We start from the raw sequence: 13,311 nt of genomic DNA, 5'->3' as shown, positions 1-13,311 counted from the left end.
ATGGGGGTTATATCTTGCAAAACAGAATGGTAGTCCAGGTTATCCCACTGGGGCAAAGCAGTCACCTTTTGGTGAGAGATGCCAGGCCCAATCAAGGGAAGATCTGGTGATGGAAAGAATGGCAACAGGACAGCTGCTGATAACCAAAAAAGATATTCAATTGTAAAGAATAAATCAAAAGATCTAATATTAGTCAAAAGAACAAGGGATTGATAAAATGCAACCCTAACTCTTCAGGTCTTCAAAATTATTTAAGCTAAGAATATGAAGGAAAACACATACAACAGATTACACGTAAAACACACTTTAAAATAAAAACAAATAAGCAAATCAATGGGGTATCCTATCCATGCAGACCTTGCTGGATGAAACCTCCACACTTTTAATTGTTAACTAATCATCATAAGAATAAGAAGTGCCTGGCTATTGTATTTTCCTTCCTTCTCTGCATATAACTAGAAATTGTTTAAATTTCTTTCTTTCAAGAAATCATCAAAAATTCTTATTAAAATAGCATAGGAAAACAGAAAGTTGGATTATTTATAAAATGCTATTTAGTACCAGTTGCAATGTATTTTTGATATATGTAGTTATAAAGAAGAAATTATAAAAGTGACATGGATAAAATTCTATTTTATTGAATCACAGAACATTTTGGCCAAAAGAAATTTTAAAAAGCACCTAGTCTAGGGAAGTGATTTGCCTAAAGTCATTGAACTGGCTCACGGCAGAAGAGAGACTACAAGCAAACTGCTGCATCGCCAATCTAGTGCTCTTCCTGCTATACCTCGCAGCCTCCTGGTTCCTGCTTCCCAGTTTGCAATCTTAGAGGAGGTATAGTGATACAAATACTAACTAAAATGATCATTCACAAGAAGACACAAATTGTTTATATTTTGTATAAGAGTATAGAGAAAAATTCGAAGGGTAAACATTTAAACAGAGGACTTCATGAAACTCTGGGATTTCCCTGATAAATGACATAAAAGGGACAACAAAGGCAAGTGTTACAGACACAAGATTTGGCCTGGGAAAAACTCACATGGGCTAGAAAGGATCAACTGGATGTAAAGGTGCTGTAAAGGATTGCCTACAGTGAGTATAAGGGTTTATTTAGCAGGAGAATAATGGGGAATAGGGAAATTTATTGAGAAGTGGGATATTGGTCCTTAAATTTATAATGATGGAAAATTGACTTCTGTTTTCAGAAGGAATATAATAAGCTAAACAAAGTGAGTATTTTTTTCTATTATCTTTTACAGGTCATTCATCATAATGTACAGATTAGAATGTCTTAACTGCTTTAAGATTTACTATGGAGTTTTTAGATTTTAGTGCAAAAGGATTAAAAGTTAAAGCTCTTCCTGTTCTTACCTTTAAATAGTTCAGATGGTAATCCAAAAGAACAGTGGCATTAGCGATGCTGTCCTTTGTTCCCACAAAAACAAATGGTACCATACCCTGAAAGAGAAATGGCAATAATCCTATAAAATTAATGATGAGTTACTCTGAAAAAATGCAAACGATGACTAAATCCCTATCACAGGGTCTGATAAATAGTAGGTACACAAATGTTTGTTGAAAATACAAACCAATACATAAAACAAAAGTAGTTGGTATATTTTACACATCTACTGTGTATAAACACAGATCAATATAGCAACCCCTTAAATGTGTCATGTTATTATGATTTAAACACTACTATTAAATGTTGGCAAACTCAAATTATGTAACTCAAAATTATGCAAGCTTTAACAAGAGATGCATAAACAAAATGAATACTTTTAAATACTTTCATTTATTACAGGTTTCATCTAGATAAAATTATTTAAAAAATAGTTCAAAATTCAATACTAGGGTAGAAAAATAAAAACTAAATCAACTTTGCTAACCAAGTCAAGAATACAAACAAAACAAAAAAAATAGGATAAATTAAAATGCACTTAGTAATTATTCTGTGAGAAAAAAAGCTAGACACATCCATGAGCATAAAATTTAGCATTTTAACATTTCAATAATGTAGTCTGAATACTATTAAAGGGCTGAGTCATAAGGAAAGTTTGATCTCTCAATGGTACTGCTTTAATATAAGGATACATTTTGAAAAAGGAGTATACTAAAAACATATACTTCTAGCCCATCAGTACAAATGAGAAAAAAACTACTTCTTGTCTTAAGTTATAGGGAAGCCTACGTCAGTTACGCAAACTAATAGGTGGCAACTATGACATCCAAAGTTGAGAATAATTCAATATTCTGCTACTGATGAAATTCACATGGTTACTGATATTCACAAGTGACTAAAGAAAAGCACACAGAAGCTTTGACGTAGATATGTTAGAATTTTCCAGGTGAAGTTTCTAGGTGTGAGAAGCCAAGAAACTGTCTCTTTAGCAAGTTATCACTCTTTTAAAAGAGCATTTGTCTGATAGGTGTGGCTACTGCTAGGCTGCTTTTGTTTGCTTGCACTCAGTACACAGCATCTTAAACGTATGTGGGGTTGGAATGGGTTTTTTCTTTTTCCTTCCACATGAACATGGCTGTTGATGGGGCACAAAGCTGAACAATTAGGAAATACTGCTTGCAGACTGACATTCACCTGGTAGGCAAGGCACTGCTTCCTAGTAGCAATGACCACCTAAAGAATCAGGTGCCACGGGCTTCATATGGAATTTTTTTTGCACTGAATAATTATGAACTGTGGAAATAATCAGGCCTATGAATCAGATCTCTTTTCCTCAAAAACATTTTTAACTGCTGAGCTTTTTCCCCAACTGACTTTGTTACTAAGCAATTAATCATATTATTTTTCAAAACGTCCTATGATGAAATGCCATGCTTTCCCTCTGGATCACATACGACCAAAATAAACTTTAAAACCCTATGTCACAGATTTAATTTGATCAACTTTAGAGCAAATAATTTCAAAAAATTTTCTCTTTCAACATATCTAAACTGTTGGTAAACCCAAGTGTCAGTCTAATTTAAGCACATCACTAGTGGACCAGAATAGTTTAAGACAAAGAAAGGCAAGAGTAGAATGGGGTCTTTAATAGGGACACCAGAAAAAAGTGATTCCCTGTTCTGGGATGAGAACTGAGCTGCCCAGCAGAGAGGAAATCCACTTGCAGTTATATTTCTCTTTATAAAATGGCATTTTTGCTTTTAATCTTTTGTTTTCCCTATAAATAGTTCTCATGGGCCAGGTAAGGCACCTGCCCTTAAGTGACTCACAATGTGGCTGAGATACCCAGTAAATATCTACGTAGTAAGTGCTATGACAGGGGTGAGCACACGGGAGCATGAAAGAGGGAAAGGCTCTTGAGTCAGTCAGGGGGAGGGGACCTCTGGCAAGTACACAAGGAAAGCTGCACAAGGAGTAAGGTCAAAGCAAGGTGGCAAGTTAGAGGAAAAAAGTGCTCCAAGAAGAGAAAACATGCATACATCTAGAAGAGAGAGGACAGTACTGCTGGGAGAATGCTAAGTAGTTCAGGTATGGCTGAAGCCTCTCTAGAGTGCAAGCTCGGAGAGGAGTGGGAAGAGATGCTACTGGACAGGTGACTGCCTTATAAGCAACAGGAAGGAATTTGAGCTTTCTCCCCATGGCAAAGGATCCACAAACCCACCAACACTCCTCCACCATCCGTTAATCCTGATGATCATTTGTAGTCTTTCTTAACAAGGGGAATAAACATTAAAATATAAAATTAAAATGTATTTTTCAAGGAATGTTTTCCTACCTGCCAAGCCTTGAGTTCAGGTTTCTGGGATTCCCCTGCTACAACTGATGAAACCACTAACACCTAAAGTAGTATAAGGAATGCAAGTGATGTCATTAACTACAACAAATGATACACAGAAGCCTGAACGCAGGACTTTCACTGCAGGACTTCTAAATCCGTTTCTAAACAGGTTAGTTCAAATACTGAAAATCAGTTTTTAAAATATGGCTTTACGTAGAAACTTATGCATCTAACAGAAGGTACATTTTTGAGCTACTATAACCTGCAAAATTTCAAGAGATATAGCATAAAAAAAAAGTCCACCCTCAAAAGAAAAATGTGACTATTAAATGCAATCCCTTATTTTATGTTTACAGCATAAGATTTGTCACTGTGAATAAACTGAAATGTAGGTAGCACTTTGGTTTGTAATATTTCATAAGCTGGCAATCAGATTTGAAACAAATACAGCTTGAGTAGCCTATAAGCCTAAGCAGAGAAAATATCTGAAACACCAATTGTGACATTTGGGTCGAAAAAAGTACTTGTAGTGTAATTCAAAGTGACAATTATTCCTTACCCTCTGGACTTTTGTGCTGTTAGGTTGAGAAAAATGAGTGCTGTTTTCCTTTGTATCTATATGTTTTTTTTCTTCTGAGGGAGTAGGTCCAACCCTTGAGTTACTGGAAGGTAGGGAATTTGGTGGCATAATTTCCTTGGTGAAAAACACAAAACACAAAAGAGAAAAAAGGATCAATTTTTAGGAATTTATTTAGCTGCATTATTATATCAATTATCACATCATAAGACTGTAAATTATTATAAACAGTTTTGGTAAACAAAAATTACAGAATGCAAAAATTATGCAGTAAAAATCCACGAAGATTTAACTTCAGTAAAAGAACCTTTCACAAAAGAGAAACTAGATAAAACGTGAAAATTATGGCAATTTGGGGGGGATTTTATTTTAAATAGTACCATTGCACAGAAGAGCTTGCCCTCACCTCCCCCAACCCCACACAAATGCTTAAAAAAATGCAAAGCACATGTATACATGTACACAAACTAAAAAAGCCAAAGAATGAAAGCCAGAAAACCTAACCACTGTCCCAATTTTACCTACCAGCACCATTAACTAATAACTGACAAGTGCTTTAGAGTTTTTACATTTATGACTACCCATGTTAAAGATCAAGAAATAAGACTTAAAGAGGGTAAAGTGACTAACTGGAAATCACAGTATTACAGAATAGACAGAGACTATTATCTTCAATTGTAACATTAACCGGCATGCCTGATAGAATTTTTACATTCACATTATGTGCATACAACAGGCCTCTAAATTACTATGTCAAATAAAATTGTAAGATTTTTACTTTTATTAGACAAACCAGAAACATATGCACTAGAACATACCTCTTCTTGTGGAACATTTTTCTCATTTTCGGCCTCAATTCTCACTCTCACAACTCCTGACTTGTCCACAATCTCCTGAATCAGTTTTCCATTTTTTCCAATTACTTTGCCTAAGCCAAGAAATATATATCTCATGTTTGGTTTTAAAAACACATACCTTAAACCAGTAAGCACACCCCCAGCATAAACTATCATACTATATATGCATATATATACAAAATTTCATATAATTTCAATTATCTATATCTTTTTATCTGTCTGTCTGTCTACCTTAAAACCAAAACAGAGGTTCCTTTCCAAAAGACAATCAAATTGGCTTTCTGTTGTTATGAGGTCATCATTGATCAAACTCCTTTAGTCAGGTATTAGAGTTGATTAATATACGGGTAATTTTGAATTTTTAGGCAGTTCAAAGATAGGCTCTTATTTTGCATAACAGGGCACACTTTAAACGTGCTGGTATAGTTGTGTGTATCACTGCAAAGTTTGATAAAAGGAATTAAGGAAAAGGATAGATAATAGAAAACACATTCATTCTTTTATTTATTTGACAATTTCAATTCTATCTGTACTTGATTTAAATCTGCTTCTCTGCCCATGGCAAGTATTTTCAAAATTTTATATGGCACATTTATTAAAGATACTCTAAGTTGAAAAGCGGTTTGAGCAGCTATACGTACATATAAAAGTGTACCGTCTTCAGGCAAAATGTGTTATAGGCTATTACTCTTATGTATTACTCACAAATTATTTCAGTATATTAGAAGGTGAAGGGATCAGAGTAAAAGATTAAGAAATTGCACTTTAAGATAACTTAAAACCACAGTGAAAAAGCTTAAAACTAATTCAAGATTAAATTTTACTCAAAAACATCTGTTAGAACTCCAAAGATTTCAAATACCAGCAACAAATGGGCACTTGTCTCTCCTTCATTTTATACAATTCAATGATTTACTTAACTGGGAAATGACTGCTTTCACAGCCATTATCATGCATTAGTATAAGGCAAGACATTACAAATATTAAGGAAAAACTGCTTTTAGAAATGTACATGTGAATTACATCTGATTCCAAGGGCTTTCAAGGGTAATGAAAGCCCCCTGCACCGGCCACATCCATCATGTGCTTGCCCCATCATCTCATATAAGGCAGGGATGGGGGAAAACAAACTGGAATAGAAATTTTGCTTTGAGCCAATCTTAGATAAGAACTCAGGGAAAACAGGATCTTGGGGTTTGTCTAATCAGCACAGTCTTGGCATTCTTGCCATGTGTGGCAGCCTCACTCACCCCCATAACCTCTTTTAACCAGTCAGTGGTCAGGGAACACAAGTGACAACACTAAATCAAGACTCTTGATCTTGTTCTTTCTGTCAATTATTTCTGCTCGTCTTCTCTTCAATGAAAAGGGGTGGAGGGAGGAGAGAAGTTACATGGAGTCTTCCCACAGTTTTTTTTAATCTATAACACTTATATTTTCATGAATTAATGTTGATTTTAATAAAGGTCTTTGAAGTGAGTTAGCAGAAGGAAAAATGAGATTTTGGTACATGTTTCTATCAATATCTTAACTATCCTTTATACTGTGTGTTAACTATAGCTGAGTAAACCAATTCACTGTAAAAGTGGGTGAAGAACAAGTAGATTTTTAGAAAGATAAATCAACATACATACAAAAAGAATTTGTGGAAAAATAAATTATAAATCATATTGTGGGACTTGAAAACTCATGCAATACTGCTTAGACATCTCACTAAAGACCTGCCTTATCAAATCTTTTTTTGTACAAAACGTTTTCTGAAAACTCCCAAAACTTCCAGTATCGGAGAAGACAATCTCTAAACCAAAACTGTCATACTTTACTAGTTAGAAACAAAACAAAAATCAGGTTTTCTGGTGAAATATCACTTCTGGGATCCTCTTCTCTTCAGGTAAGACTATAGGTGGAATCTAATTCTAATAGAAAATAATCCAATTCTACATTACATAGTTTTTCCAAACCCCAACTGACAGCTTACTCTAATTCTGCTCTACTGAACTGAATGGAATTGTTTTGAATAAGGGGAAGGAAAGAATTAACATTTAGAGTCCTCTACTCTGTCCAGACCTTAGATAATATGTATCTATGTATTTATGTATACCTATACCTATCTATCTTTATCTTCCTATTTAATTATCATAACCTTGTGTGGTAGACACTATTATCTCATTTGTTTTCAAAGTGAGGAAGGTAGACTCAGAGAGGCTAAGTCAGTTGCCCAAGGTCAAATAGCTACCAAAAAGTGAAGTAGGACTGAAATCTAGATCTAACACCTACACCCAAAAACATTCCCCTACCATCATGCCATCTCCAAAATGAATTTTAATGTCTATTAGGTAATTTTTGAAAAAAAAAAAAACTGTCCAATGGCTATATTTTATGACATTTAAAGTAACTTTGCTAACTATAAAATGTATGCAATTGCTTGACAAACTATAAATAAGAGGAAAATATCATTCACAACCCCACTTACCCTGAGGTAAACCAGGATAGTGCTATACGTATATTTTCCATACATACAACTGCTGTGCAAGTTACCTCCATAACATTACATAGTCATGTTCTTAGTCATCTGTAGCATATAGTTGAGAGACTAATTCTGCATTATTTCACTAGTATTTATACTTTATCTTCAATCAAACTAATTTTCTTTGGGAGAAAAATTTTATTCCAAGTGTTTTTTAATGGCATAGGAAGATGTTTATAATTCTATGGTGCCAAAAAAAACCACAGGCTAAGTAGAACTGAATGTGAAGAAAATGGTAGCTCACAGAGAAAAAAATGTGACAATGAGTGTGTATATCTCCATGTATGACTGAAAAATTGTGCTGAACACTGGAATTTGACACAACATTGTAAAATGATTATAAATCAATAAAAATGTTAAATTACAAAAAAAAAAAGAAAATGCACATAAAGTCCTTATTTTCTCGTTCTTTAAACCTTCCAAAGGGCATACATTACTTTGTATATAATTGGTCATGATATCAAGTTTAAATTTCATTTTAAATGTACAGGCAGTATGTTCCAATTTTATTTACAAATTAAAACGTGTAGTATTCTTGACAAAACTGCACTTTGTTTTGATATATTCTACTAAGGACAACAGTAGCATTTAAGAGTATTGGTACAGAGTTCCTAGGTATTTCTTGGTACTCAAGATGGTGACGGTCATGAAACAACAGTACTCAAGTCAAGATGAAGAATTATGGTTGATGCTGCAGAAAGCCCTCCCTAGAGACATTCAGAATTACTTCTAGCTTTGGAACTTGCTCAATTTAAGTAACCTATATTCAGATCTTCCACTTAGATCAAATATCAATACTCCAAATTATAAAAAGCCCCCAAATGTCATTCATTTTGGAAAAACATACTTAATTTTAAGATATAAAAAGTATAGAGTGAAGAGGCTGTGCAGAATTTGTCTTTCCAAGCACTAATGGGTTTGAGCTAGCAAAGCAGTATCTTTTGCACACCTTCTGAAAATGTAATCTTTGAGTATATTTACCAAGTATTTTCTGTACACTACAGCAACAGAGTATTTCAAAGATTAAGCTTCAGTTAAATGACTTCTCAAATGAGTGAAAATGGAATTCTATGTGTATAAATAAGTTGTTTACCTAACTTTTGTTTTTGTAGTGCGTGTCAACAGCAATTTTTGACTCACCTACTAAGTTTCTTGGAACTTGTATGACATCTTCAGCAAATTCAAGAAAGCTTCGCGCCTTTTTCACTGCATCCTGATCCTAGTAAGAATAGGGAAAATATTTAAATCAACAAAAGATGAGCCATCTGAAATACTGTTTTTTATTTGAGAAAAAAACTATTTAGTAAAATATTTACCTCCCCATAAATATGAAATGTGCAGGTATCTTCATCTAGATCGATAGCAGTGACCCCAGGTACCTTTCTAGCTTGTTGAATATTAGCACCATGAGTACCAATAGCTAGACCCATCAGATCTTCTCGTACAATAAATTGTTCATGAAACCTTGAAGCAAGTTGCCTTGAACTCTGAAGAGAAATGCACATCTGATTAATATGCTTATCAACTCTTAAGACAACTATATTTAGGTCAGCCATGTAAATTATCTTGACCCTGTATATCAGGGTCCTGCAAATTAGTTTCAGTTGGAAATTAACAGGTTTAAGAAAGTATTTCACACAGTGTATTTTTTAGGTTACTGAAGGTCTATGTCATTTGATATATTTTTGTTAACAGGAAAGGGTTTATTGACAACTTTCCCAAGGTAACTTGAAAACCTATTTGCAAGGCTGCCTTAGTTAACCAATGACATCAATGTAATAATTAAGAAGCAAATCAAATGTTCCCAGATAAAAACCAGCTCACTGGGTCTGACAGACTCAATTTTAATTAAATAAAAAAAATTTAAATACCATCTTTACAGAAAACTATATTCATTTCATTTTTATTAAAGGATATGGGTGTGTGTGTGTCTGTGTATTTTTTTCTGGAAACAGTGCCATTTATATAACTTATCACTAGATACTCTGGTCTAGACATCCCTCTGATGAAGTGATGACATTAAAAAGACACCCCTCACCCACCGAGTAAAGGAATCATAAAAATTATTGGTACAGTAACTAAGCTGAATGATTACAGAATGTCAAAGATTTACAACTTATCTTACATATGTGTCTGCAACCTAAAATTAGACCAGAGTCTGTAAGACCATGTGATCTGGATCCACAAGAATGATGAATTCTTTCCAATATTCAGTGATGACTGAACTAGGTTATCCAAACTTGTGGATAATCACTCTCTTTAAACAGTATTACCAAAATTTAATGTTTAGTTCTAGCATGCCATTAATGAAAACCAAACATATTAGTGGCTCATGTCAAAAAATGGAAATTTCTTATCTGAATATGTGGACCTCTTTAATATTAGTAGTGAGGAAAGATAGGCATGCATGCTAGTTTCTTATTATTCAACATACCCAATAATTTGAATGAATGAGTATAACTACTGTAAACAATTTAAAAAGTATAATAGCCTCTTTGTAGATTAGAGTAACAAAATGTATCAAATATTCTTAGGATTTTTCAAGAGGTCATGTTTTTTGAGTTCTGGTTCATTCACCTGATTAAGCGTGATAACTGATAATTCACTAATAAGTGATAAGCCAAAGGTATGATAACAGATCATTTGAGAAGAATTAGATGTTTAAGAAGAGGTATATGAGTATATTTGCACAATATTCACAATGAGATTAAGGAGGCTGTTCTGGCCTAAAGGTTATGAGAGAATTGCTAAAGAAACCACAAACTTGTGAACACAGGGTCATCAAGAAAGAATGAGGGTAAAAACCAATTAAACAGACCTCCATGGCCATAAGGAAAACAAAGTAGCAAAAGGAGATATTGTTAAAGGAGATATGAATGTCTCCTCTCCTACTAAGAGTTCAGCAGTCACACATTAAGTTGGAAGTTGGTAAGTTTCCCAGGGTTTTCCAAGAATATAGCCTTGACTCCCTTCTCTCTTAAAATGCAGTTTGGAACTCCTTTTTTTCTTTACTATTTCAACTGCATGGTGTTTTCCCTCTAATGAAATGAATAATGATGAGGAACTCTGGAATCTGACAGTGATATACTTGAGTTGGCACTTTAAATTAAAATCCATTTAGTTCCTATGGTAATGGATGGAAGTACTAGATACTTATCAATGAAAATAAATGTATGATGATGGAAATTATTGGAGGATTAATAAAAGTAGATAAAATGCACCTTAAGAGACGAAATAGTAAGTTAGGGAAATAGCCTCTGGCAGGAATCTGAAGACAGGAGTTTTAAAGAGTGACAACCAATTAGAATGGAGAAGTTCTATACCCTTTTAAACAGAGATAAACATACATAATGAAAGGAATATGATTAGATATTTAAATAGTCTCTAGTACTTTAATGATAACATGTTATATGGAAGAAGCATTGCCTCATTTCATTAGCAGCTTTGACGAACTTCTAGTAAAAAGTGAGTTGGCCAGTAGTTCCTTAACATACATAAACTGCTGCTTAATTCTAAAACCTCAGATGTGAAAGATTCTAGTATGATTATGCTTTGTAAAATTTTAATTTTTGAAAATAAACACTATGAGGAATTGCTAAGAAACAATATACAAAGGACAAGCTGCCTATATTCAAGTTTCGTAACTGCACAGTTAGTTCTAAATAGCTTGACAAGCAGCACTAGGGAAAGCCACACACCTCTAGCTGCTTACTAGCCTCTTCATTTCTCAGTATCAGAGACAGCTTAGTGCGCAGACTCCGGAAGTGCATGTCAATCAGCATGTGAGCGCGCTTCGAGGTGACTTCACTGATAGACTAAAGGATATAAATCAACACCATTATTATTAAAGTAAATGCCTTAAATGAAATACACCAAAATAGACCACTCAAAGACACTCACCAAAATGACAAGCTGATAATTTTCTGGATCATAAGTTACAGAAAAGGCACCAACTGCCTTTTTAAAATCCTTATGTGCCGATTCTTTGGCACACCTAGAAATAAAAAGAGTATCCATTGTGAAGTTAAGATGAATGATTACTAACTACTGGTGTATAAATACATATATATATATATGCAGAGAGATTTGCATGTTGTAGAACTGTAGATTCATATTAAACTAGATTTATGCAAATATGCTATAACCATTTAAAAGTTTAGTTCCTTTGTTGTATATCTCTGAAATCCTCAGCCCAATCAAGCATTTGAGATTATAGAGAAAGGAAAAAAAACAGTCATGTTCTTAAGGGATTACTGGTTGTCTTAGATTACCAAAGGTGACATCTTTAGGGGAGCCACACTCCTCTGCAGGCTTCCTGATTTCAGTTACATATGGTAGGTCAGTAATTTTCTTGAGTCAACTGTTGAAAACTTTTAGGAATAGGTACAGGGTACCCAATTTTGTTTTGTTGTTTCTTTTCTAAAGAAAAACTGCTAACCAATTTAAGGGAGAGAAGGAAATGTATATGAATCAGAAGGCACAACATTTACATACACAATCTCTACCATCAAAAAGCAGGATTTCTATGTACTTTCAACTACAAGTTAACATTTATCTATAGTGTGACATGTCCAAATCAAACTTAATACATGCCCTTGATGAAATCTTTTAAGAGGAATTTCTTCTCTAAAAACTCTTTAAGCATTACTCCAGATCAAGGATTATACGAAAGATGACCTCTTGAAGCTTTTTTTGCTCTACTTGTTACTTATTTGTCTGAAAATATTAGTTAAAAGGGAAAAAAACCTGAAGAAACCTCCACTATCTAGAAACTGATTTTGTGACTTATGACAGAATATCTGTATTAATCAACTTTGAAATCTTAAAATTCTATAAACAATGTCAACTTTAGTGAACAAATGTATATTAGCTGTGTATTTAAACAAGTGCAATGTTGGCTTAATTATATAACTGGATAAAGCTAAATATGTTTTTTCAATACTTTCGCAAACCATTTTTGCCAAAGTTCACTGAATTTAAAATTGATTTCTATTATTTTAAAATTTATATTCTTTTAAATTCACTGCATAGCACCTCTAAGTTCTCAGCCTTTCTCGTATACCAACTTACATCTGTCGTAAGTCTTCTGGCACATCCAGTTTGATTTTATGGAAAGTATCTTTTGTGGCAGGTTTGTTGGGATTAACCGATCGTAAACGTTCAATTGTGACAATTTCATTGTACGTAGCATCACATGCTGCATACTCTATCACGTAAAACTGAGAGAAATAAATCAAAGTCATTCCTGGTAACACTGTTTAAAGTAAGAACAAAAAGCTATACCTATTCAGTTATTTTTAAATTCTCTAGAGGGAAAAAAAAACTGAAACACATGAAATGTACTGAACATGTAAATATTTTAATAAAATGACTCAAGTTAATATTACTTTCAAATAGAAATCCAGACAGAAATGTAGTATACCTGGCTTTAGAAAAGGGAAAAAGCATAACAAAAAAAATTTAAATGGGCATTTTCCTACCTCACCCTTTATCATCCTCACTTTAGCTAACCACCAACAGCAAGGCTCTTTTTCATTTGCTCTGGAATAAACCTACACAAAAATTACAACATAGAATATTTTATGATTAACATCATTCAGAAATCTA

At 33.7% G+C, this 13,311-nt stretch overlaps 1 protein-coding gene across 17 annotated transcripts in view; it reads right to left on the bottom strand.

The window, feature by feature from the left end:
• The window catches only part of FMR1 (fragile X messenger ribonucleoprotein 1), a 37,035-nt gene that overhangs the window by 8,105 nt on the left and 15,619 nt on the right, over positions 1 to 13,311 (bottom strand). For 12 of the 17 annotated variants that reach the window (XM_010958009.3, XM_045518829.2, XM_045518825.2 and 9 more), the window contains 10 exons: positions 13,185 to 13,256; positions 12,775 to 12,923; positions 11,605 to 11,698; positions 11,403 to 11,519; positions 9,021 to 9,191; positions 8,845 to 8,923; positions 5,139 to 5,248; positions 4,303 to 4,437; positions 3,741 to 3,803; positions 1,375 to 1,461 (listed from right to left, as the gene is read on the bottom strand). In XM_010958009.3, the coding sequence (XP_010956311.1) occupies positions 1,375 to 1,461; positions 3,741 to 3,803; positions 4,303 to 4,437; positions 5,139 to 5,248; positions 8,845 to 8,923; positions 9,021 to 9,191; positions 11,403 to 11,519; positions 11,605 to 11,698; positions 12,775 to 12,923; positions 13,185 to 13,256 (1,077 nt within the window). The remainder of the gene's footprint in view (positions 1 to 1,374; positions 1,462 to 3,740; positions 3,804 to 4,302; positions 4,438 to 5,138; positions 5,249 to 8,844; positions 8,924 to 9,020; positions 9,192 to 11,402; positions 11,520 to 11,604; positions 11,699 to 12,774; positions 12,924 to 13,184; positions 13,257 to 13,311) is intronic. The other 5 variants (XM_045518828.2, XM_045518814.2, XM_045518817.2 and 2 more) reach the window with 1 other exon arrangement.

The sequence above is a fragment of the Camelus bactrianus genome, chromosome X, assembly GCF_048773025.1.
Source record: "Camelus bactrianus isolate YW-2024 breed Bactrian camel chromosome X, ASM4877302v1, whole genome shotgun sequence".
Taxonomy (NCBI): Eukaryota; Metazoa; Chordata; class Mammalia; order Artiodactyla; family Camelidae; genus Camelus; species Camelus bactrianus.
Note: the sequence above shows the minus strand (reverse complement) of the source record. Positions and strands in the feature narration are given on the sequence as shown.